This window comes from Corvus brachyrhynchos, unplaced genomic scaffold (genome assembly GCF_000691975.1).
Source record: "Corvus brachyrhynchos isolate BGI_N302 unplaced genomic scaffold, ASM69197v1 scaffold229, whole genome shotgun sequence".
NCBI lineage: Eukaryota > Metazoa > Chordata > Aves > Passeriformes > Corvidae > Corvus > Corvus brachyrhynchos.
Window position 1 is genome coordinate 3,144,752 of NW_008240042.1, and position 26,181 is coordinate 3,170,932.

A 26,181-nucleotide genomic window follows, 5' to 3' on the forward strand; every position below is an offset into this window, starting at 1 on the left:
AAACATGGGTGCGGGGGGCAGGCCCGGCGGAGGGGAGCAGAGCTATCCCGGCAGCGGCGGGGACGCCCCCGGGGACACGTCCATGGACCGCTACCTGCGATCTCAGGGCTTGTACAGGAAGAAAGTGGCCAAGGATGGGTCCTGCCTTTTCAGGGCTGTGGCCGAGCAGGTAACTGGTTACATAAACAAAGCTCCTTCTCACGAAGGCATGGGAAGTAGATCTCATTAGTGCGTGGTAATTAGTGTTAAAACGCGGACAGGTATAGGCTAAGGTTATGCAGTCACGTACCAGTGAAAAACATGACTTTATTACAATAATTTCCACCTTGCAAGGTGAGAGAAGTTCTGTGTGTACAGCTGCCTCCTGCCACCAAGAAATCCTTATCTGTTTTGACCTTCTACCGCCTCCTCAGAGCTTTTTGTCGGTGTAAGATCTCAACATTGGAATACAGCTGCTTGGTATGAGACTGGGAAACAGAATTTAGTGGAAAGAGCTGAAAAGCCATGTTCTTAGTTTTGTTAATTAGTTTACTATAAAATTAGAGAAAATGAGTAATTTATTTTGTTCTTCCTGTTGAATTCCCCTCCCCCATTTCAGTGTTAGTGTTAAAGGAAAAAAGCGACAGCGTCATCTTGTCTTAAGTACAAGCAAACAGCAGTGGGAGCTCTGGTGCTTCTGATTGTGGGAAACCAGATTCCTGTGCTAATTATACACAGATCACTTTTTTAAAAAAAATTCCTTTCTCTGCTGAGTTGATAAGTTCAGGCAAGTAAACACTATTGATTGGAAGTGGGTGGGGTTTTTAATCTCAAGGGAATATATATGTGTAATATATATTGCTATTCTGACTTTTTAATTAATACATAGAAGGTTTCTCTCACACTCCAGTGTTGATAGAACTTTTTGTCAGCTATTACATTTTTAATATCCCAGTCTTATTATAGAATCATGTAGATTGGAAATGACCTCTAAGAAAGTAAAGTCTTTAATTCAGAGTTATTAAGTGTTTATGTGCAAATGTGGTATAATTTGTGTACTCTTCATTCAGAAATACTGAACTGAAATTGGAAGTGATTTATGTTGAGGGTTGTGTGTAAGGACTGCAAGAGACACTGTGACTTAAATTGTCTGGAACTTCCTATGTTGTAGTGAGGTAGCTTGGAACCTGTGATGAAAGTCAGTTTTCCAGTAGAGATTTGAACAGGAGGTAGATGCAGGTGTCAATGTTGGGAACTGAATTTGTGGCTTCCAAGAGAGTGTTTGGGCAACAGGTCTCTCAAAATGAAGAGAAGGTAAACATGCACTGTGAGACTTGGTTGGATTTCATTTGAATGAATGCATGTTGGTAGTTGACATCCTCATCCACTCCTGCTATAACTTACTTCAGTTAACTGAAGTCCTTTACGAAGCAGGCAGTTAAAGATTAACAATAAATGCTATTCATTTGCTTAGTAAGTCCTCTTGAAATTGAAGGTTTGAATTTAGCAAACCTGTGAATTCTGCAGTTACTTAATTTTTTATTAAGTAATTGAGGTTTGACTTGCCTGAGGAGGTTGCTAATGAATGAGTATGCATATTAAATATTCTTAAAAATAAAACTAGAGTATTTCCAAACCTGTATTTAGACAGCAGTCATTAATTATTTGTGGCCTGTCATCAAAACTCCTGAGATCCAATGTCACCTTGTTCTCTTTCTCCCTTTGTAGGTGTTGCACTCTCAGTCTCGGCACATTGATGTTAGGATGGCTTGTGTAGACTATCTTCGGAAAAATAGGGAGAAATTTGAAGCAGTAAGTATTTTTGTTTTCTTTGTCAGCATTTAAAAAAAGTGACTTTATTCCTTCAACTTCAGTGTATTCTGTGCCTCCCTATGTTTGTGGCAATATTCATCATAGCTAAATACCAGTTGATGCTCTTTAAATTAATTAGCTCATATGTGGTGGTAACTCATTTTCATGAGCCTGGAGAAACCTGTGTACTCCTTGGACTGGAGTGATGTGGGGTGTGAGAAGTTTTTAATGCTCATGAAGAAAGAAAAGCAAACTTACTTAAACTTTAATAGTCTATAGTGAAGCTACTAAAATCTGGGATTTAGTTTAGTATTATGCCTACTTTAATAAAAGTCATAAAATGTTCTTGTTCTGCTAATTAATTGCTTTTCCAATATATAAGGGATTTGACTGATGAGATTAGTGAAATTTGTTTCAGGGTCTGCAGTTTATTCTGCATTGGCACTGTAGGATTTTTTCCCTAAACATCTGTAACTAAGCTTGATATTGATCTATACTTGGTCAATACCATCAGTGTTAACATCATAAAATCCTTTTTTTCACTTCCTTTTAAAAGAGCATTAATCAATAATGGTGCTTCTGTTTGTATTTGTATGGGTTCTAGTGTATATACTGTTACCTGATTTCCATGATAGACAAAAGGGGAAGTGAGTATGTGTAAGGATTTGCTACTAGAAGATTGTTACTCAGCTCTCTTTTTCTGTTCTGAATTTACCCAGATCCAAAATAGAGACTATTATAGATACGCACTGGTGTAGGGTAGAGAAGGAAAGCAGGAATAAGGGTGTGTCTCTGTGCTGTAATTTCTGACATAGTACCCTGGGCTCAAGTGTGAGTGATCACATGAATGTGGAAGTTATCAGGAATTAAAGATACAAAATACAGCAGATCTCTCTGGGACAATGCTGCTCTGACTTGTCTCCTTCCAATTGTTTCCAGTCCATCCAGGACTTACCAACTCCTGGATGTCTCTCTTACTTGATTTTTTCACTGCTGACTTTTTAATACCTTTCTTTCCAGAATTACCCCACTCATTCCAATATCTGCTTCTCTGCTTCTGTTCTCTTGTTCCATTGTGTAGTGTTTTGAAATTCCATGCCCTTTTTGACTCTTAATTGTATGTTATTTCCCATATTGTGGTTTCCCATCCCTACTTTGTTAGCCTGAGCTGGTTTTAGTATGGTTTTAGTATTGTTTTGGTGTCTCTCCTCCAAACTCCTGATCCCAGTGTTCTTTTTTTCCTTCAGACATTATCCCAAGGTATGACTTCTTGTCTGTTCATCTTTGCTGTCTTTCTGAAAAGTCTCCTTTTTAAAAGTTTCTTGTGAGAGGAGGTGTTTGATGTTTTGTCATTTCCCAGTGTTCTTCCTCCCTCGGGTACCTCGCTTCAGCTCTGCTGTTCTCCTTTGCTGCCTCTGTCTCTCACTATGCTTTGTGTTTTCTGTCAGGAATACAGCATTGTTATCTCTCTTTGAAAAACCCAAACACACAACCAGCATAAACAACAAATGCCTCTTTCCCATATCTCCTGGTTCAGCTGTTCACTTGCTGCCTCCTCAGTAGTTATGCTCTATTGACATGTACTGGCAGCACTTACTGAACTTCCTCTTCTCTGTCTATTGTAATCACTTCAGCTTGAATTTGTGTCTTTGTTTCCACTGATACTGTTATAACCAAAATTTCTGGAGTGTAACCACCATCTTCATTTCCATCCTCAGCCTTTCTTGAAGTGTTATCTTGAATTGCTGCTGTGTTACATTCATTCTCTAACTCTTCAGCTTCCTGTGAGAACTTCCTGGTGCCCTTCCTTTCTTCCTCTGTGCAATATCTTCAGGTCATTCAATTTTGACACAAAAAGCAACTGCTGTCTGTGATCATGTCGTACTGATGCACATTTTTTAACTTCACACCTGACTGCTTCTATCTAAATTAGAAATTTGGGCCAGGCTTGTTGGTTCTTCTCACTTCAAAATGGCTAAAGCAGAACTTTTAATCTCACTACTCCACTCAGTTCTCCTTATTATCTTGTTTCTTAATCTCTGTTGGTAAAGAGGCCATCCAGCTTGCAGCTTAAGTTCATAAAGGGATTTCCGTCTTGGTTTGGACATCTGTGGATCTTTATTTCAAATAAATCAAGCAGATTGTGACTAAAGAGTAATTTTTAAATTTAGCCTCTCTGTGGCCAGTGTGGCTGAAATACTTTGAAGTTAAGATATCTCAATTACTGCAGCATCTTTGTCTGCTCTTGGCAAATCTGAGTTTGGCCTCTTCATTTGTGTTAGTGAGTCCAGCTGAAGGATCACTTTCTTGGGCTGGCACTTGAAGTGTAGTCTGATTGTTTGCATCCTTTGCTGAAAGTAAAAGCAGTTTGAAGTGATACAGAACAGAGGAAAAAGTGCTTTATGAGTTGGCCGTACTAGATCCTTACCACTGCTTCCCTACTGCAGAAGTGTAATGCCTGTTCCTGACTGTCCATTGCTGTTTATTTAACAAGATACTTGAATTCAAGTCCACATGTCCTCTCTTCAGTGATGCTCTGTATGCCTGTGATGAATTGCCTATAAACGTCTACATTACATCATCTTTGCTTTCTTCCAGATTCCCCATTTGGCTGCTGAATTTCTTTTTGGGGCTTTTTCTTTGGTTTATTTTGGCTTGTCTGATGACTTTGAAAGCTGTTGATGTGGTTATTTTCTGCAAGGCAAACCAATGTGTTTGACTGTTCATTCCTTCATCTCGACATCACTTTATACTTAGGTTGTAAGCTTTTTGAGGGCAGGGGAGCCTTCAATTTCCAGTGGTACATTCCCATTGGTACAGTGGGTCACAGACTGGGGATTCCATATGCTGCACTATTAAAAATGACTAATTACTGCTGTTTTGGTTTTTTTTTTAATCCAGTTCATAGAGGGGCCATTTGAAGATTATTTAAAAAGTTTGGAAAATCCACAGGTATGTTAAACTTGATTTATAATAGAAAACAGTACTTTCCTTGAAGTTGATGGCTAATTGGATTTTTTTTTCCTCAAAAGTAATTTTGATTGAGCTTAGAAGGTCTTTGAATTATGTGAATATATAGTTTTATGTATGTACTCTCTACTGTAAAATGATTTGAGGAATTGTATTTTTATGTCTTGCTGAACTCCAGATTCAGTGTTCATATATTTATTTTCAACAATGATTTCTTGCATCTCTTGATCATCTAATGAGGAGGTATAATTGTATGTTTGTTTGAATTAAGTTTTCTTTTGTTTTCAATACAGGAATGGGTTGGACAAGTAGAAATAAGTGCCCTTTCTCTTATGTACAAGTAAGAAAATCTTTCAGTATGTCTTACTGAGATAATTTCTGTTGTTTTTTTAGTAAATCAGTTGGAATAGAAAAGATGGAATTATGTTATGCCATACCATAGTACTCTGTCAAATTATAAATATGCTTTGAAAATTGCAGCTGTCAAGGGATTAAATAAAAATAGAAAAAATGAGTTTAGAAAATGACATTTAATCCGGGATGTGAGTAGAGGTTTGCAGTAATGCCATGTATCTCACCTGCCCAGCCAGTTGTGGGTAATCTCGTACAGTTTGTATTTCATTAATTTTAATATCCTAGTTTTTCTGTTAAAATTGCTTTTCTTCCTGTTTCTCACTAAGGCTTTAGTACTAATCCTCTTGCTAAGGGTTGTGGGCTGTACTGACTTCCTATATACTAAATCTTTCTTCACAAAGTAGTGAGAAACAATGTGCTGAATATTTATAACTGCTTTCTAGTTATTGCACAAGAGAGTGAGTAATCCGCAGCATCTTCACTGTCTGCTGTTTGTAAAACCATTAAAAATTCAGTACTTCAAAATGTTTACTGTAAATTAATGGCTTTCTCTATTAGTGAGACAGCTGATGAGAGGAAAGAATCAAACTAGTTGAATATTGCCTTTAGGCACTTCGAGTGCTACATGTGGGAAATTGCATGGAATTCTCTCTTTGCATTTTGTGAGGTCAGTGGGACCAGCTTGGAGTTGCGTGGCTGCAGGGATGGGGGAGGACTGAGCTGAAAGTCAGAGCAAGGTCTGGCTCAAGAGGCTTGGTGAGAAGGTCTGATGGTTACACTGAGCCAGGTTGTAGAGCGATATAACTCAAAGTCAGCAGAATTGGATGCTTAATCACATCAGAAACTGGATGGTCATGATCTGTTGTATTTCTGGCCATGAGAAATGTATTCTCATAAATAGGAGTAGTTTATTTTGCAGTCATGCCACATTGGTATCCAGGGCTGATAAATGAATAGAGACAAATCCTGGTTGATAATAGTGGGTTTTTTAATTTCCACTGAAAGCATCAGGAGGGTTTTGTGGCACAGATGCAACTCTTTTGTAGTATTTCATTGCAGAGGTGAACACACAAGAGTAGTTACTGCCGTGCTTATTTTGGGAAGACAGGCTTCTATTGAAAAGGCAATTTAGAGTCTCAGGGAAGGTAGGAATGGTGGTGGAGGTAAAGGGAAACAGTTGCTTTCTTTCCTGCATGCTGGCAGACTTAATGGAAGCAGAAGTACAAATCTCCTTTTCTGTTCCAAGTGAATAAGTAAGCAAGTTTCAGACTTTCCAGGCATAGGATAGAAATTCAGTATGAATAGGTGTGATTTCACTTTCACTCTTCAGACCTCTCACGAATATAATTTGGTTATCTAGTAAATTTTTCTTCGCTCCCTGAAGTACGTGGGTCTTCTTTTCCTCTCAGAATTGCTTTTTCTGACTAGCTGTAAAAAGTTTCTTTTTTTTTTTTTAAAATCCAGAAACTGTGAATATACTCAATTATTTTGCAAGACTGATAACACTTTTGCCTGTGTGAGAAAGAAGTTGGAGGAAGTGACAGGTTGTTAAGCAAAGAACTGAAAGAGAACATTATGGATGAAAGGGAGAGAGAAAATATTTAAGTTTCAAACCATGGTAGAGATTGATGATAGCAGAGAAACCCCTAGGTGTTTTCTGTGGTTATGTATGTTCCTTGAATTTGACTTCAATACTCAAATTTTTATTGATAGTACTTTTAAAATAAATTCTTAACTACCTTTTTTTTTTTTCCAGGAAAGATTTCATAATATACCAGGAGCCAAATGCTTCTCCTTCACGTGTAACTGAAAATGGCTTTTCTGATAAGGTAAAAAAAATAAAGTTATGGCTGTTGTGACAGGCTGAAGTAAAACTACTTTATAAACAGCAAGTAGTTGCATGTGAGTTTTATTATTCAACACAATGAAATGTTCTGAGATTTCAATTTTAGCTGTTTTGTACGTATTTAAGGCAGCTATGCTGTTAATACATGTAACACTTCTTTTTAAATAGATGGGATGTATTTAGGGTGTGGCATGTCTTCCTACTAGTATAAAATTCTGTAAAAATAAATTTTCAGGCACTAACTTGTCTTAAATTCTTTTTGACTTTTGTTCAAATTCTGTTTGGTTTAAAGGACATCCCCAAACATTTTGACTGTTTATTGATACATTGAGATGCTGAGACACAACAAAGCACATGGGTGCCTTAAATTGAATTTAAAAGGTAGTGCTTATGAAAAATCAAGTGAGATGCAAAGCCTAAAATATCTGTGTGGTTTTTTTAATAGGTATTGCTGTGCTTCTCAAATGGAAACCACTATGATATTGTGTATCCTATAGAGTATGCAGAAAAGGCTGCTCTGTGCCAGTGTAAGTATTAAGCCATTAGTTAAAAGCATATTTTTACCAAAAATCTTAAAGCTGTCAGTGTTAGGTTTCAGGAAAAGGCTCTGTGTGAAAGTTTGTCGCAGTTGTTTTTAGTAGGTTGGTTTTCGGTTTGAGTTGTCAGTGACTGTGTGATTACCATCTGTAATGCTGGAACAAAAACTGATTCAGCTGGTAATTGATTTTGCTCTTCTACTTTCTCCTCCTCTTCCCCAGCTCTGCTGTATGAGTTGCTCTATGAGAAAGTGTTTGATATGGATGTAAAGAAAATCATGGCAGAACTTAGTGCTGTTGGTGTGACAGAGGAAAGTAATGGGAGCAGTGAAGTGTCTGCTTCAGATTCAGAAGATGACAACTACAGGTAAATGAGATTGAAAAGGTAACACAAGATGCCTGTGAACACAAGTTAAATGAGTTTTCTGAATTTCTGATAGGTAGTAGAATCCAAAGTTAGGGTTGAAAACACTTACAAATGACTAAGAGAAGAAGCACAAAGAGGTAGGGTTAGAAGTGTGAAAGAATGCAATGTGTAATCTTCACTTACCTAAGGACAGGCTTCTGGCTCCTCTTGTTTTTTATGCGGTCTAGCCTTGAGTCTCTTTACATAATGGATTATTGCCATTGCAACATGTACCTCTTCCTGTTCAGAGTAACAGAATTCCCTGGGAGACCTGTCAGTGTGCCAGTCTGCCATGGTAAACTCTGTGAGAATGACTTGGCTTACTCTGCAGCTGAGTAGAGTTACAGGAATGTAATCCATCTTGTGTGGCTTCCACATTTGGGGGCTGGAATGCCTGCTTGAGGTGAAGCTAATGGAGACATAGAGATGTAGCTTGCACCATTTTTATCTTGATCTTTATGAGGTGGGTTTATATTCTTTTTGCTGGATGCTCTAACAAGCTTTGAGATTTTGACCTGACTCCTTTTGCATAGTCAGTCTTTCACAGTGCCATTTTTGCACTTATGTGTTGGTGGGTTTTCTTCTGCTTAGTAGGATTCTTAACTCTGGCTTGTATGAAATTCCATTGAAACTGTGGAGGTGATGCTGCATTAGTGGATCATGTCCCCTCTTCCCAATGATTGTTACAGTCCTTCCTTAGGGCTCTGCTGTGTGGCATGTGGCAGAAGAAATTCTTTGAGCTGTTGGGAGCTGGTTTCTCCCACAGGTTGAAAACAAGAGAAAGGAAGATGATGGAAAACATCACAGAAAAAAAAAAGAAGTTCTGGGAAAGGGATTAGCTTATTTTTGTGTTTGGAAAAAAAAAATACTAGGGAATTTTGCCAATTAAAATACAAAGTATTTCTGCTTCAGGAAACAATTACTGTAGCTAAATGTCAGTGAGTGGAAATCTTTATTCCTTTCTGTTCTTGGAGCTTTTCTGGGATTCAAAAGCAGTAGCCTTACCCTGTATCTTTGGGATTCCTAAGAAAATATCCTGCTAACCTCCTCAGCACCTTTGGAAATAAGGTCATATTCTCACTGGAGACTGTGGAACTGAATGTTTTTGATTTAAACCATATGTCCTATAACGCAAGGGCTGGTGTGTGTATGTGACTCTTGACCCAGTTAATACAAATTACAAACCCTTTACTGTGTTTATGAGGTCCTAAATCTTTTGCTTGTCTTAAAGTTGACTTCAGCTTGTTTCATCAGCTAGTTTTCCAGAAGATTCTTTTCATTTTATAAATACAAACTTTTCAGTTATGTTGTTATTAAGTGTAATAGTTTTGGGAGAATTTCACACTGAGAGTTGCCTACAACTGTTGTAGGGAACAATACGTGGGACTTTCTCCGTGGAAACTAATTTTCCAGTGATGTCAGGTATAGAAAATAAGAGTAAATTAGAGTGCCTGATGCAAGTTAACTAACAGAGTAGGTTTTGAGGTTTTTTTATGTCTGCTTATGCATTGTGGTTGCAAAAATTCTGAGAGGATTTTTGTTTCCCTTGCCTTCACCCCTTGCTTTTTTTTTTCAAAGTGACAACAAAGTGCACATAAAATAGACTTCCTAAAACTTGTACTTAAACCCAAGATCTTATTTCTGTATCATAGAAAGTTAAAAACGTAGTTTTTATTTTAGACAGCTTTTTCACTTCAAGAGGTGAAGATGTTCTGTGGGATGCTTATTGTCAGGAAAACATGTAGAGAATGGTAGCTTCAGTATTTTTGTCCCCTTCTAGATGTGTCTTACCTGATTTTCACACCTTAGTAATACTGCAGTTCATTATAAAAACATAACTTGTCTCTGTCCTATTACAGAAGTAAAGCTACAACAGTTAGTGATATGAATGGAATGAAGTCTCTTTCTGGCAACAAGGTATTTTTCTGTTGAGATTTATTTTCTTTCTAATAACTTGTATTCTTCTGTATTTTTTAGTATTTAATGTTCCTGAGAGACTCTTGAGTTAATAGCTTTCCTAACATGTAATATCCTAAAAACTACCCTCTTTTTTGAAAAGTAATGTATATTTTTGATGTGCTCAGAGGTGGACAGTGTCCTTTCTAGTGCTGCTTAGTTCTTAATTACGTTCTGGTGTGGTTAAAAGAACACCATTTAATTATTTTTTTTCAAAGCTCTTTATGTTCTAGGTATCTTCAGCTTCTCTATATTTCAGTACAAGGCTTGAGCACTTGATTGAAAAATGCAAAACTTGACAGGTCTATGTAGTTGACCATTTAGCACTTTGTTCTGTTCTGTGCAGCACCTTGAGAGCAATGGGAATCCCAACTTGTTGGCGTTGCCTAAAAAGGTTCTGAAATCGCTTGATCCCTTGGTTTACAGAAACGTTGAATACGATGTTTGGCTCCGATCCAAATGGGGTGAGTAACAGAATACTTCAAAGTTGCAGCTTTTGCAAGCTGTGTGAAGTGAAGCCCTCCTGAAGAACAGATGCAAGTGGCAGTTTGAGTTTAGTTTGGTTTTCCTCACGTGGATCACTGGGCAGATTTAGGGCCTGAACACCTGGTTTGCATTTTTACTGCATCAAGAAAGTAACTCTTTTGTTGTATTTAGACTAACAGTGTATTACTGCTTCTGTTTTTACAGATCAGCAAAAACAAGATTTCTCTATTGCTGCTGGCATGCAATACTCCATTGGAGATAAATGTAAAGTAAGTAGTGTTGAATTGTAGTTTATAGCCTCATTAACATTTTGCCCAAGATGTTAATTTTCCCTTTTTATTAACTATTTTGATATTGCTGCTTTCTAAATACGCTTGGGTTATGTCTTCAGCTGAGGATATAGTTGTTCTTTAATTGTTGGCAGTGTTTGTGACTTACAGCATACGTACTACTCATCAGTGCAAATTTGCTACATTAAAAAGCCACAAGGTTAACTGCAAGAGTACGTGTATAAGATGTCTGGTAGCCTCAACGTTAAGCATGGAATTGTAGATCCATGGATTTGTGTTTGACACTGGAGATAGCGATTACTGTTTGTAAATTGGCTTTGATGAAATCTCAATACTTCCAAGTAGTGAAGTAGAGCTTGCTTTAGTTACTGCAGATCCTGAAGTTTTGGGCGATTCTTCCGCTTAGGGTGTTGCAAGTGTGTTACAGAGGTGGTCTTTAAATTCGATTAAGATTTGTATTAAGTGTTGCTGCTTAAGAAGAAGCAAGGTTTGCCATTAAATTCTCAAATTGTAGATTAGTCCCCTTAAGCGTGTTAATTAAACTGATGGTACTTGGCTAAACATGTTTCTTTCTAGGACATTTGATCATCTATTAAAATGATCAGTATTAATGAGAAAATATTCAGTTTGGGTAATCATGCAGCACAGGGGCTTTTTCAATTTGTACTTTTTTGTTTGTGGAATGGAATCAACCATAGTGACTAAACTCCAGGGAAAACACATCTCTAAACCTAAAAAACCCCAACCACAAAGTACCCCACAAAGCCCTCAAACCCCTTCCCCCCCAAACCAAGCCAAAGGAACTTGATGCTGAGTTGACTATTTATTGTTCAATAGTACAGGCTTAAAATTTGCATTTTAGACCCTAAGGCTGTATTGTGTAGTGTTTATTGAAGGGTACAGATATTATTAGGAGAAAACACTCTGGTAATTAACATATTCTCTCTCTCAGATTTCATATGTATGTGGCAAGACAGTAAACCTGTGGGATAAAAACATGGGAAGAAAACATGAAGTAAATAGTGAAAATTAGAGTTGATCAAATTAATACAACTGTAAAGCCAAATACTGTAGTGGAACATTAAGAATTTTTTTTTTATTCAACAGAAGAATTTTAAGAACATAGAATGTCAGTCAGACCAGTAACATGATCATGTCTGAAGAACATTTTTAGTTGTTTTATAAATTAAAAAGACCTTCTGAAGAATAACTCCCAAAGTAATTGGTGTTCATTATGTTCCTGATGGGACTAAATTTCACTGAAGTGAAGTGGATTTTAATATGGAAAAGCTTTGAGTTTTATTGTGAGAGAGTGTTTTCAGAAAAGCTGAAAAGCCTGGCTGCACTGATTGCTTTTAACTTTCTCATGTGGTTTTGAAAAGCATAGTTCGTTAAGTAGTGTTCCTGAGTAAGCTGCTTGTTTAGTGTTGTGTGTGTGTGTGTTTTAATAGTATTTTTATTTCTTTTTGAAGAAGCAATAGGGATTGAAGATTGCCTTTTGATTCATTTACTGAATTGTGATGTGTATTCTCAGGTCTTCTGCTGCCCAGAGGAAAAGTTCTGTTTCTAACAATGTTGATATTTTGAAGAGTTACCTCCTCTCACTGTCATCTTTGGAACTAATGCACTTTCTTTTTCTTTTTCCTTACAGGTGCGCTTAGACCATAATGGGAAATTTTATAATGCCCATATTCAAGAAGTTTTTTCAGAGAATGGGCCAGTTGTTGTATTTGTAGAAGAACTTGGAGCAAAGTAAGTGCTTAATCTCTTTTGGAAGGAAGCACCAAACTGAACAAAGCATTACTTTGGTTCAGAGTTAACTTCAGCCCTTGAAATGTATCTTTTTCTTTACTTGAAGCAGTAGTACCACAAATTTGCTAAGAAAACAACATACTAATAAAAAAAGGAAAAATTGATTATCACTTCATACTTTTTTCTGTAGTGCTAAGTAGTCCGAGTATTACTTGGAGAGTAGAACAGTAACTACATTAGTAGTATTTTAATTTTATTCTTTTTGCACAAGATTCAAACCTAAACAGTTTGACACCAGGCTAATAAGGTGTCAAACTTACAAACTTATTATTGTACTTAATAATTAGATGCTAGATTTGTGACAAGCTTTTCATATTGAAAGGTCCATTAAAGCACTGAGCTCCTCTGTTGGTTGAGTAGCTCTGCCTGATTTCATGCAGAGAGTGCCAAGTTGCTGTTTAGATCAGCATCATCTTTGCCCTACCTGAGACAAAAAATTGTTTAAAGTTGTTGTTGTGGGTTGCAGATTTGATGGTTTTGGTTGTGTGGGGTGGGGCTTTTTGTTTGTTGGGGTTTTTTGGTGGGGAGGGGGCAGGGAGAGAGCAGTTTGAGATATCCCGAGCTCTGCTGTAAATCCTGTGACTTCTGGGTCAAAAAAACCCACATTGATTGTAGTTTGGGAAGAGGAAACACTTTCAATCAAGGTAAATGAGAAAGATGTCCATTAATCTCATTTGATCTCCATTAGAAAAAGAAAATATTGTGAGATCCAAAGATTATCTTGCAGTTTGAACCCTTTTTAAATTGGAATTTAACCTGTTTGAATGTCTGCCTTTCAAATGATATAAACAATTGCTTGGACCATCCTTACAGCATCCTCATTTAAAAAGGCAGTAATTGTTCTGGGATATACACCATCAATGTAACGTCTTTCTATCTTGGCACCTATTCCAGTGTTGGTAATAAATTTATCTAAGTGTATTGCTTTTATCTAAGTATATTGCTTTTTGTGATCATTTTTTTTTTCTGTTTGCCTTGGAGACATTACAATAGGCACTTCACAAATGGCTGATCATTCTTTACCGGATAAGTTTGTGTCAACTTACCAGTTTTATGTAAAAAGGAAAAAAAAAGGGTTTGCTGTTCTACACATTGCTTGAGTGTAATCATAAAGGCAAAGGAGTTTGAGTGCAGTGTTCTCAAAAATGGAATGATCTGTCAGTATTAGTGAACATGTGGTATTAATTTCTGCAAGCCACAGTCTGGTCTTTTAAGATATTATTCCCTCTGTAATTCCTTGTTTTGTAGGCATGCTGTCTCACTGAAGAGCCTTAAACCTCTTCCACAGACCTCTCCTATGGAGGGCTGGAACACTGTGCCAGGGAAGAAGATAAAAAAGTTTTACCCAACATGGGGGCAGAATGCTCAGCCTGGTAGGACTGTACCTGTCTTTGTATGGCAGAATCTTTGTCAGATGTCTTGTCCCAAAGAGCTTAAAAAATGATTAAAACAAAAGTCTTACCTGTTTCCACGTTGTTACCACAGATGCAGAGTGCAAAGGGCCAAAGAATCAGAGCAAGTCAATCAAACCCCAGTCAGCACTACCTCCTCGACTTCAGCATACTGTGGGAACCAGGCAGCACCAGTTCTTGTGTTCTGGGCCCCAACCTCATCAGACCTCAACTGAGCAAAAAGCTCCAGGCAGGAATCCTTCCCAGTCTGTAAGGTAAAACTGCAAACAGCATCTTCCTTGGCTTGAACTCTGACTGAGCTCCTGGAAGCCCAGGTGCCTACTTCAGATGCTTCCAGCATACTCTTTTGAAATATGCTGCCGTTGAATTCTTAAGAAGTGTCCCAAGTCCTTAAGAATACACACAAGTACAGGAAAAATAATTATTTCTTTTTTTGCATGGCAGCAACTGTGTACAGAGCCTCATTTTTTTCTTGGAAAGTGGATGTTGGTGTGGGTTTTTGTTGCAGTTGTTGTTTTTCTTTTTGGTTGGGGCTGAAATAATGTTGCAAGTGCTTCTTGGGCACGGCTAACATCTTCCCTCAGCTTTTGCTAAACCTGTCATAGGGGACTGCTTCATGTTCTGACTTAACCACTTGAAAGGAGTATGAGAACAGCGTTTTGCCTGCATTTGTTGGTAGTGATTTTTTGATTCCTCTGGAATTAATTTCCATCATTGCATCTGCTTTCTTCCTCTTTAACCCATGAGTTTGTATTGTGTTTGATCCTGAATTTTGTAGTCCAGGTAATCCCGCTTCCTTTTTTCCTGTGCAGAAAAGCGGAGCGTGAGCGAAGTGAGGAGCTGAGCCATGGCAGCAGGGACTGCAGTTACTTTGGGCTGTCTCCGGAGGAGCGCAGGGAGAAGCAGGCCATAGAGGAGTCTCGCTCCCTTTATGAGATCCAGCAGCGGGATGAACAAGCTTTTCCTGCTCTTTGCAATGTATGCTGTATTCATTGTAATTAATAGTGCACTTTCCATGCTTGTCTGCGAACCTTTCATTAGCGATTTGTTTGCAGTCCTTGAATCATGCTGCAATTCAAAAATTAGGGATGTTAATTTTGCACTCACCTGTATTTCTAATTACAAAGTATCTTCAACACTTTACAGGTTAAAGATAAGAAAATACACATAGTAGTTTATCCTGGGAATAATTGAACATCCACCACACATGGCATATAAATATGGGAGACACATGAGCAGCTGTAGGATTTTGGAGATCATTCTATTGGTGCAGTTTTAATGGAAGTGAGTGGGAATCTCAGTACATCCAGGGAAGTGAGCAGATCCTGTGGGTAAAGAGCTAGTCTCCACATAGGTTCGTTTTAAACATGTGTGGGGCTTTTTGGGTTTAAATCCTAGGGCAAACAGAAACAAAAATAAGGCTGGAAAGAATGAGTAGGTGCAAGACTGAAGCCTAAAGGACAGAGGTTGCTCTCTCCCTCTGAGCAGTAACAGTTTGCTGTTATTTGCTCACCTGCAGGAGGAGATGTGATTTATTGTCTGAGTGAAGCAGATTTTGTCATGTCAGCTAGTGACATGAATGCTCTTAAAGGGCACTTGGCAAGATGTAGCAAGGAATGAGAAAGAGTGGATGAATCTGCCAGTGGGTGATACTGAACCAGACCTCACCCCCACTCCCACCCCCCCCATTTCTGCCTATCACAAACATAAACATTACTTGTCATGAAGGCATAATAGTCTCATAGCAGATGATGGCAGAGTGTCACTGGAGTGATTACATAAAGTGGTATTTCTGCTTTTGTCAACGTCTTTAGAATCAGTCAGTCAGTCAGGCTGCTACACAGACTGTGGATAATGTAAACCAGAAAAAGTTCTCAAATAATGAAAGAAGAAACAGCAAGTGGACAGCAGAAGTGGAAGAGCAGAAGGAGAAAGGTAAAACTAAATGGGTTTAGATCATGGCTGTTTTTTTGTTTGCTTGGTTTTGTTACCAGCCCCAGAATTTATTCAAAATGGGGTATCTGTTTAGGCAATGAGGGGAAAGTTATCCTGAGTAGCAGTACCAAACTAAGCTGGGCTGGAGGTAGCAAGGGTGTGGTTTGTCAAGAAGGTACATTTTCCTGCTTTGTGAATGTGGCTGAGAGAGCAGACTCTTGGCTGGGATTTTTGTAGTAAATGGGAAGAGGAGAAATTAAAGTACTTACCAGAGCTACTCTAAATTAGATCCTTTTTGAAATTCTAGAGTGTGTGGCAGAAAGTGCCAGTGGGAGGAGCATTAAGAGTAATTTATGAGAAAAACAGGTAAAAGTATTCAGTGTGGCATGGTTAAGAATTAGCATATGATGGTACAGGAAGGGGAGAGGATGGCGTACAGAAGAGCTGGAAAAACAAACCTGTTTACAGTAGAAAGATCTGTCACATGGTCAAAATTCTGTTTGGGTTTTCCCCCTCCCCCCAGTCAGTTACAGCATTCTTTAGCTTCTCTTGAGGGACTCAAAGCTTTTCCTCTTCTGTGACGAAGTGGAACATGGCAGTAATAGATGGAAGCTGTACGTGTCAGGAGGTAGTTAGTAAATCTTTGCTAATTGCAATTGGCAGTGGTTGGTAGGATTTTTTAATTAGTATTTTTAAAACTTTTTGTCCTGTCAGCTTTGCCGTAACTAAAACCCAGATTTTTTTCTTGGCTTCTTCCACTTTTTTTTTCCCCTGACTAAATAAAACTCAGATGCTTTAGTCTCCTCATAGAAGCTGCTCCTTCCCTCAATTTTTTAAAAAGTTTTTTTTTTTTTTGCTTTGTTCCCTTATCTCTGGCAACAGCAGAGACATTGCTGTTGTCTCTTTATGGTATGTGTGCTCCTTAGTCCCTCTTACAAGATGGAATCCTTTCTTGAGTGGTCTCACAAGGGCCCACCTTAGCTATTTTTAATTCTCCAAATGTCTAAAAAGTTGTTTCCTTTGCAAACCTGTTCCATAAGCAATGCCAAAGGAACATTCATGTAGAGAAATCTGGAGAGAAAGTAAAGACTCCAGTGTCATGATGGATTTGGCTGAGGGGCATGGCATGTCCAGCTTTCTCTGCTTTTTGTGATGCTCTGGATTGTGTTGCCTCTTGTGAAACTAGGTTAACAATCCCATGGGAATCACGTGTACTTCCTTCTGAGTGTTTAGGGATTCCTATTGCTGCTCGGGGAATTGGCAGTAATTCTCAAAATCAATACTGTTTCCATTTATACTGTTGTCTAGTTGTGACAGAGTATATAACAAGCTTTTAAACAGTTGGTATCTGCTATTGATAATCTTCTGGGCATGAGTTTGATTGACAAGCAGTGGTAGCCGGGTCTGAATATAAGCCAGAACGTGAAGAACTTGTTCAGATCTTTTTATATCATGACTGTTTTTTAACACTTCCCTACCAAAGTATTTGCTGGTGCTTGAGAAATGAAACTTTGTGCAGCAGTCTGAAAATTTTTTTAGATCTTTTTATCCACTGAAACATTCTAAACTGGTTTTTTATGCAGTCAAAAGTAGACAAGACTTTGAGCTTCTGTTATCTTAACACTTGAAAATGAAAATGCAGATCAGAATACTTTCACTTTAAGCAAAGTACAAACTTCTGTTTCATTAGGAGCAATTTAAAATGAATATATAAGCATCACTGAAATGGTTACCAAACATCACTAAAGAACTCTTGTAGAGCTTGGAGAACCCAGGTTGAAGTAGCTGCTCTGTTACTGCCTGAACAACTGTTTGTTTTAGGATGCTTTGATCTTTGGTAAAAATAGAAATTTAAGTTTTCTGAAGTAATATATACTGAGGTATAGGTTTCGTTTTGAAAGTTTAATTTTGGAAAGACAAATTAACTGGCTTAAGTTTTGATAGCCATAAGTGGTGTAATGGTTCATTTACTAGGTTATGTCTTGGTGTTGCAGAGTCAAATTCCAGGCAGATCCACTTAAGTCAGAAGCTTGAGCCAAATTCATCTGAGGTAATCTTAAAGAAAAGACCAAATTTTTTTTTAATGTTATTGCTTCTCTGATACATGATTAGCAGAGCAATAGCTGCCTTTAGAGCTGTGATTGCTGCTGCTGCTTTACAGCTTTTAGTGAAATACTCCTAAGGCTGGAGGCTTGTATTTCTGTCAGCTTTCCTCAGCCCTGTAACCCATACTTTTAGTCTTTCTCTGCAATGGGAGTCTTCAAACCTGGGCTATTGAGAGCACTTACGAATCTGGATTTGTAATTGCTTAGTACAGTCTGTACTTTCAGTTTAATGGGACCACAGAAGATTTGATGTTTGCTAATAGCTACTGTGCTAACAGACCCTGAGCTCTGAAGTTCAGTGAAGATTTGTGGCCTCTTGTTGGCTTTTAACCTTTGCTGTCCTTTCAATGAGCAAAATGTTACACTAGTGTAATAGTGATGGGTACTTAGCCCACCTTGTATGGAGTGTGGTTTACTGTTTTTGAGTAACTCTTTGTAAAGTTAATCTTACTATTAGACTAGCTGTGTCTGTTGTTTCTAACTTTGCTTTAGAAGAATAGTCAAGATGAGAGTTACCCAAAAGCTTCATCTCCTTTGGAACAAGTAAAAACAGATTCTCCGATTCTTGCTGAGCAAGTAAGAAATGTTTGTTTGATTTCAAAGTTTTCCAGTCAGGAGACTTCAGACAAAGGGGAGCTTCATCACAGCCACGTATGTATTACAATACTGGCTTTTAATTACACAGGCATTTCTATGGTGATAATGCTAAAATTGCATATTTACAGTTAGGAATCTTTATGATATGTCCAGCATAAAGAGTGTAAAAGGACAACCCTTGGTAGAAAAGTAGAAGTATATCTACTCTTTTCTGAGAGAGGGGTTATTTCATATCTTGCTACCAAGGTAACTGGTGCTTTTTCCTTTAAATTCTTTAGCTTTGCCTTTTCAGGTTTCTCCAAGGTTATGGGTAACTGCTTGTGAGGGTGGCTGTTCTTTTGGGTTGGAGATACTTAAATATAAAGCTTGTGGGGGTGGTTCCAGCACTGATGGCTCTGTGATACAGGCATGGCTGGATAGAGCTCAGAGCAGAGCTCTCCACACAGTGACGTAGCTCAGGTTTCTTTGGATATGTTCCTAGTTAGTACTTCCCTGTGGGGATGGTGGTAGTCTGAGTAAGATGGAGTCAACAGGGTCACCAAGCATGGTGTGGTTTAGGTTTGTTTGTTTTTACAGAACCTGACGGAATGCGTGCCGAGTGTAACTCCGACACCCTCTCCAGTCTTCTCCGAGGTGCATTTACCTCCAGCAGTGCCTTCTGTACCAGCCATTGTGCCAGCTTGGCCAAGTGAGCCAGCAACCTATGGACCAGCAGGTTTGCAGAAATACTAATGTTAATCAGAAATTACTAACCCTGGAAAATACTTTAACTCTCTTACTAAGTTGAAGATTCGCCCAGGATACACTGTCTCGTATATTTCACATTCCAAAGGCAGGCATTCATAGGATTGTAGCGTCTCACTGCTGAAAGCTAGTGAGAGTTCTGGCAGATCTTTGATTGCCTGTATGTACAGATTGCTTTAAGGTGTAGAGCAACCTGAAGGTATAAGAGGGTTGTGTACTCAATTTGCCATTTTTCCTCTTGACTGGGATAGCATTGAGTTCTGAGGATCTGCTTAAGGTAGAACACATTGTCAGCATGTTGAAACCTGATACGTATTTGTGCTCTGTGTCCCATGTAATAATAAGTTCCTTGGCTGACTGAGGACTTAACTTGGGGCTTGTATGTCTGGAACTAATGAGATCCATTTGGACCTTAGCTGCAAAGCCAGTGTAGTGGGTTTTTGAGTGCTGTGCATATCTTCTGGTCTGTGGAGTTGGCTTGGAATCAATATTGCTCATTAGATCAGGTGCTGCATTTTCTCTCACACTGCTGTTTCTCTACAAGAACCAGCTTTCAGATCAGTCTGCTTTGTTCACATGAGACAGTCACAGTCTTGTCACGCTTGACTGTGTCTGTGACAGAAGATGTGTAGCCCAGTTGATCTGAGCTCAGATTCAGAGTTGACTGTAAATGACTTGTCAGAATGAGAACTTCAAGGATTCACATAAAAGTTTCAGTTCCTCCACTTTTTCTCCTTCCTATTTCCTTCTGGTATTCATAATTTTAAAAAGAAATACGGGGTCAGTTTAGCTGTTTCTGGAAAGCTTAGCTTACCTGCTTAATTCTTTCTGAAAACTGTTCTTTGCATTTTGAATCCTGCTTTTCTGATGTCTTTTGGTTTGTGATTATATATCTGTATATACATAAATATATATGCATTGATACCTGTTATATTTTTATGTATGTATGTATGTTGGGGTTTTTTCCCTCTAGGTATTCCAACCCAAATACCTGCTTCTTCACTGATGCCAGGACCAGCAACAGGACCTGACTCTATTGTATCACAGGCTCAGGTAACATCTGCTTCAGTTGCTGGAGTTCCTGTGTGGCTACAAGCAGTTAACCAGCCTTTAATGCCTTTGCCTCAGACTCTGAATCCCTACCAGGATCCGCTATACCCTGGATTCCCTTTAAATGAAAAGGGAGAAAGAGCCGTTGCACCGCCTTACTCCCTGTGCAGTACTGGGGAAGATTTACCTAAAGGTGAGAAGTCTGGATTTTACACCATTTTCCCTGATAGGTCTTCTTTTCTTAAAATGCAGATAAACACGACTTTTGGTCCTGTTGTCATTCTCTGTCAAAAGATCCAGTAGTTGTCATTCTGTGATTTAAGATGTGGAATATTGAATAGAGTTGTAACTCTGTAGTTTGCACTGCCAATATTGTGACTGTTTCAAGTGGTCACACCTGGAAATCTGGTAGGATCATTTTGTGGTTCTTAGCTTGCCCTACCATAACTTGAGGTTTTGTGCATGTAAAGAATTATTCTTGGAGAACTGCTTCCTGTGAGAATAATAGGTTTGCTTGTGTCATTTAAAAGCTTGGAAGCTGTTGAGCGTTTCCTTACTGGCCTGAGAAAATACAGGTTTTGGCATACTATGAATGCAAGGTATGCCCATAAAGAACATTTCATGTCTGACTGCACAGTGGTGTTTGTTTAGTGAACTGTTTCTTTAAAAAAAAATTAAACTGCTGTCGTGTTCTAGATATCTTAGTGTGGCAAAAAAACCCCAACTTAACAATTGAAGACGTGCAAGCAGTAACTTAATACCAGTGTTCTCTACTGAAATAGAACTTTATGCAGTTTTTGTATCAAATGAAATATTTTTGGTCTTTCATAATTATTTTTGTTCTTTTTTTTTCTAGACAAGAATATTCTTAGATTTTTCTTCAATCTTGGTGTGAAGGTAACTCTTCAAACTTACGTTTTCATGTTTATTACAAAAATCGCTTGTAAATAGTTGTTGGAACTTGGAGTGTGGAAGTTTTGTTGCTGCAGCTGTGCATTTCAAGTCCATCTTTCAGTTTGAAATACTTTCTTATTTGTGTGCTGTTAACTGGGATTCCAGCAGTTGTCCACAGTGCAGTTCAAGTCAGCAGAAATCAAATTAATGTCAACACCATAGTGAGAACTATTGGCTTCCAACTGTGGCTGCACAGTCAGCAAATTGTGCTTTACCAAGTCACAGATAAATTGTGAGTGTGAAGATGCTTCTTTTGAATGCAGTGCATAGGGAATGAGAAAATGTCCTCAGACTTCAACCCTGGCTGTGTATTGGCAAAGCCACTGCAGTACAGATCCCAAAATCTTTCCCTGGGGACACTCCCTTAAAAGTAACCTGGGTGTCTGTTCTTTCTGCTCAGGTTAATGACAACAGTTTTCTACTTTTTCAGTAATTATAGGTGTGTGTATGTGTAAATGTGGTGCAAATCTGTGTGTTTGGTTGGGGAAGAGGCTTAGCCAAATCCCAGCGTTTTCCATTGCTTGGGAAGGACTAGTTGTTTGCTTTCTTTCTCCCTTCTGCACGTTCCTTTTTTACCTTCTTACCTCTTCTGTCAGGCAAACGACTTTGGGCAAGGTGCTGAGAGCTCTTGGGTTTATTTCATGGGACTTTGGCTATAGCAACGATATTCTTTTGTGTCTGGGCATGCAAAGAGGGAATATTCAGCAGTTTCCAATGTAAATTAGATACCTCTACCTAATATAAGTCTCTTTGCTTAATAGAAAATCCGTAAGTCATTCATTAGCAAGTGTCACCACAATGTATTTAAACAGCGTGAGGTTCATAAGCTGACATGTTTGGGACTCTCCTTACTGGTATTTTGGATTAGTTAGGATCTAGCCTGTCGTTCTGGTGCTTCAGCACCATCTGCTGGTCCCAGCCCATGTTCTAGTGGCTGTGCTCCTTCGATGGTGTCACAGGGTACAGCAGGCCCGGGAAAATACCTTCGGCATTGTCTGTCTGCTGCTCTGCTCCAGCCTCTGCCCTGCCCACACCCTTCCAGCTGCACACTGAGAGGGAAGGGCCTCCTGGAGAGGAGGTCTGGCTAGGCTTTTCAGGATGGTTTGCTCCAGGGCCTGTTCCTACAGAGTCCAGTTCATTAACACGGAGGTAGAGAAAAGGGAAGGGGTTGCCACCTGAGGTGGACAACTTCAGTGTTGTAGTCTTTGCAAAGTGAGCTCTAGTAGAACAAATGGCTGATTAGTTAGTAAGTGTGATTCTGGAAAATGAGTTTGAAATGTTTCTCTTCAAACACATAGCTAGAGCTTAATAGCATTGCATGTTTAACTGTATAGAAACTACTAGTATGTTTTCTTGCTTGGTCATAACTGTTGCCCATTTCAACTGCATTTGGAAGGAAAACAAAAAACAAGAACACCATCCTAGAGTCGTAGGATTTAGAATTGAGGGCAGTCACTGTAAAGAAAATTAACTTTTATCTCCTATAATTTAACTGTTTCAAAATGGTAAACGACTAGTGTGCTTTTATGTCTCTCTGAACATTCCAAAGACCAAATAACTGATTTTTAAATTTTCTTTTCCCTGCTGTCTTGCAGGCATACAGTTGTCCCATGTGGGCACCCCATTCTTACCTGTACCCCCTGCACCAGGCCTATTTAGCTGCTTGTAGAATGTACCCAAACGTGTCCCTTCCTGTGTATCCACACAACCCCTGGTTCCAGGAGGCTGCTCCGACTCAGAACGAAAATGAAACTGCACGACCAAACAGGCACTTTGCTGTTCAGACTGAGACCAGGTCCAACGGTCAGATTCCACAGGTTGACAGATCTCCATCACTGCCTCTGATCATCCCTTCAGCTCAGGTGTCAGAAAGTCAAGGGCAGGTCTGTGTCGAACCGGAGAATCCAGCGCAAGCTCTTCATGCGAACTACGAGGAGTCCCTAAGAGGGAAAAATATGTTCCCGCAGCCGCCCTTTGGACACAATCACTTTCTAGGAGCTGTTCCAATAGCACCTCCTTTCTTTCCTCACTTTTGGTATGGGTACCCAGTTCAGGGTTTCATTGAGAATTCAGTAGCAAGACCTAATGTTGTCTTGTCACCTGAGGACAAAGAGGCAGCAGCTGGCACCTCTGCCAACATGTATGTGAGCAAAGAATGCAGCCCTCCAGTTCCTGGAGTGAACTGTGCAGAGCAGCTCCAGAAGGCCAACAGCAGCAGCAGCTCCAACACCGTCCCGTTCCCAGTGGCTGCTGCAGGGACCCCGAAGGACGCTTCAGCAAGAGCCCCCCAGCTGGAGCAAACCTGTCCTTCAGCTGCTCCTAAGCAGAAAACAGCTGGGCAGCAACATCGCCCTCCACAGACACAGGGCCTGGAGAGGCCGGTGGCAGGGCCCAGCATGCAGCCACTGCTGGCAGAACCTCCCAAAAACGAACTGAAACCCAGCACTCCCAGCCGGAAGGAGAAGCCTGCTAAAGGAAAAGAGTCCAAGGGCACTGGGAACGTGCAGACAGAAAGCAGGGCCCAGAGAACGAGGGAAGACAGCTCTGAAGATGACAGTGAGGTTTCTGACATGCTGAGGAGTGGCAGATCCAAGCAGTTCTATAACCAGACTTATGGAGGAGGCAGAAGGCCTAGACCTGACAGGGGGTATTCCAGCAGGGGAGGGTACCAGTTCCAAAGAAACGAGGAGGCCTGGAAAGGACCACCCAGCAGAAGCAGAGATGATGGCTACCAGTATCAGAGAAACTTCAGAGGGCAGCCATATAGGAATGACAGGAGAAGGGCAACACTGGGAGATAATCAGAGGGGACAGCAAGCATAGAGTTTAGTGGATAATTGGAAAATTTAAGAAGCAAAAACTAATTTGAAATAGCAGTTTAAAATCTTAATTTCTTTTTAGTGAAGTTCAGTATGTTTAATTTTTGGCAAGTAAAGACTAGGAGGATGTCAAGTCCTACCACAGGGTTTTTGGGGAGAGTCTAGAGTTTGTTTGGCGTAGCAGTTTTTCCTCGATGTCAAATTAGAAAAAAAAAATAGGTTTAGTGTTTGATAATTCTTTTCCCCACAAAGGTTTGCGTTTGTGATAGAAGATGGGTATGTGCGTTTACTAGAGTGACAAATGACAGCATTTGATGTGATCTAGATTCTAAAATTGACAGTAACATTGCACCAAATATAAATGTATATTTTATCATACAATGCCTTAGTTCTGAACTGAGCTAAAGGAATTCTCAGCCTACTGCACTGTTGTCTCTGATATGCTTCCAACCCAAAGGCCTTTCATCTCAAAAAGAAAAAATATCTGTCAAACTTGAATGTTTTCTCTTGTGTGTTACACGTATGGCAGCCAGCTAACCCTGTGTCTTAGGTATGTTGTATATAGTTCTTTTCATAATCATAGGGTATATTTTTGAATTTTAAAAAGCATTTATTTGTTGAAATTAAAATCAAGACAAGCAGTCAAGAATACCTGTGTTTGAACTGATAAGAATGGCTGTTTCCACCATGAATTCTTCTTAATGCTGGTGTGACTAGAATGGTGCCTATGCCAACTGAATAATTACAAAGACAATAAAAATGTAGATGCTATGCATTTCCAAAATAATTCTGCATCTGTTATAATAGCAGAAGTTTTTTTAATGCCACTTTAACACTAATGCACTGACAAATCCTAGATATTTTGTGAGGAGATGCATAAAGTACGTGTTACGTTTTTTTAAGTTTGTACGATTGAGCTACTGTTCAGTATTCTTTTGTTGTTGCACTGTTGATGTTTTGCATGTACAACTCCTTGCTGGAACTACTTTTAAAAGCAAGAATGGAGAGTCTCAGTGTGCTCTGCTCTTCCCTACAATTCAGAAGAAAGTGGCTTCTGCCTTATATTTTTACACTGTGTCAGAGTTCTGATGCTGTTTCTTCTGAGCCCGGTTACGATCTCTGCAGTGTTCCTGTTGCCTTTGCAGCCTGGATGTTCAGCTGTCCAGACTCGGAGAGTGCAGTGTGCACAGTATTCACTCAGCTCTGTTGCTCTGTAAAATTGAACTGTTGTGTATATTTTTATATCTCTGTAAACAGTAGTGTAGGTGATGGTACCCATTCATTGTGTCTGAGATTGTACACCCTTGGTGCGGAAACCAGATGATAGTTACATGATAAAGAGTTTGTTTTCAGATGCATGCCATGTATAAAACCCTAATTAAAATAAATGTTTTGTCTTTTCACTTGCTTTCTAAACTATATTTATGTATTTAAACCTGTTGCAATGATGTTAAATGAAGTGTTGTTCTTACAGAGCCAGCTGTAGTCAGTAGCAGAATGATGAACAGGATGTGGCAAGCAGTGAACAAAAAGGGGCCATATACTGAATTTGCAGTTTTTGTTTGTAGGGGTAGGGGCCATGCTGAAGGCTTTTTGCTTTTTCTTTTTTTAATCTTAAATACGTTTTCATTCAGAAATGTATTCAGGATTTCAAAGAGGCAATCTTGACCTTTTCAGGTTAAGAATGAAGCAAGCACTGAGGGATTTAACTGTTGTTACAATTGTCGTTCTCAGTTTATCTCAACTCCTTTCAAAACCATAGAGGGCTGCTTGTTGAGTTTACTGGTGAATTTTAAACTTGTAACTCCAGTTGTACCCCAATAATCATTCTGTCCTTGACCAGGCTCTTCGTCACAAGCTTTGTTGCAAGAATGAAGGCAGTAACACTTCTACAGAAGTTTGTTGGGGAACACTGGGGAAGAGAGGCATGGCAGTAACTAGGAGGGATGTGCTTTTAGAATTTACTTTTAAAAACCAACTTTCAGCTGGGCCTACACTGCCTTGCTACTCTAGGACAGTGAAGGAGTGGAAGGTGTAGATGTATTTTCTCCATTGCTGATCAAGTAAGTCTGGTTTCCTCTCTTGCTGAAAGAGCTGTAGATTGATTGGCCCAACCTCT

At 39.2% G+C, this 26,181-nt stretch overlaps 1 protein-coding gene across 6 annotated transcripts; it reads left to right on the plus strand.

Moving 5' to 3' along the window:
• Positions 1-4: 4 nt before the first annotated feature.
• Positions 5-25,465, plus strand: OTUD4 (OTU deubiquitinase 4). 6 transcript variants are annotated; one of them, XM_017744147.1, is made up of 22 exons: positions 8-169; positions 1,708-1,791; positions 4,693-4,743; positions 5,055-5,101; positions 6,872-6,944; positions 7,407-7,488; positions 7,720-7,864; positions 9,763-9,820; positions 10,206-10,323; positions 10,550-10,614; positions 12,287-12,387; positions 13,696-13,820; positions 13,933-14,113; positions 14,672-14,837; positions 15,674-15,794; positions 17,789-17,844; positions 18,392-18,550; positions 19,073-19,211; positions 20,214-20,293; positions 20,369-20,483; positions 21,147-21,187; positions 22,840-25,465. In XM_017744147.1, exons 1-22 carry the CDS (start codon positions 83-85, stop codon positions 24,064-24,066), a joined length of 3,321 nt encoding a protein of 1,106 aa, XP_017599636.1. In that variant the 5' UTR covers positions 8-82; the 3' UTR covers positions 24,067-25,465. The 6 variants fall into 6 exon arrangements, with proteins under 6 accessions (XP_017599633.1, XP_017599634.1, XP_017599636.1 ...); XM_017744144.1 differs by having other exon boundaries at positions 5-169; positions 20,214-20,483; XM_017744145.1 differs by having other exon boundaries at positions 5-169; positions 18,392-18,475; positions 20,214-20,483.
• The last annotated feature ends 716 nt before the right edge of the window (positions 25,466-26,181 follow it).

Coding starts and splice junctions, on each gene's coding strand:
- OTUD4 (XM_017744144.1), top strand. CDS start 5: ATGGGTGCGGGGGGCAGGCCCGGCGGAGGGGAGCAGAGCTATCCCGGC. Junction 6,945..7,406: donor AAAATGGCTTTTCTGATAAG/GTAAAAAAAATA, acceptor TTTTTTTAATAG/GTATTGCTGTGCTTCTCAAA. Junction 17,845..18,391: donor TTGAGCCAAATTCATCTGAG/GTAATCTTAAAG, acceptor ACTTTGCTTTAG/AAGAATAGTCAAGATGAGAG.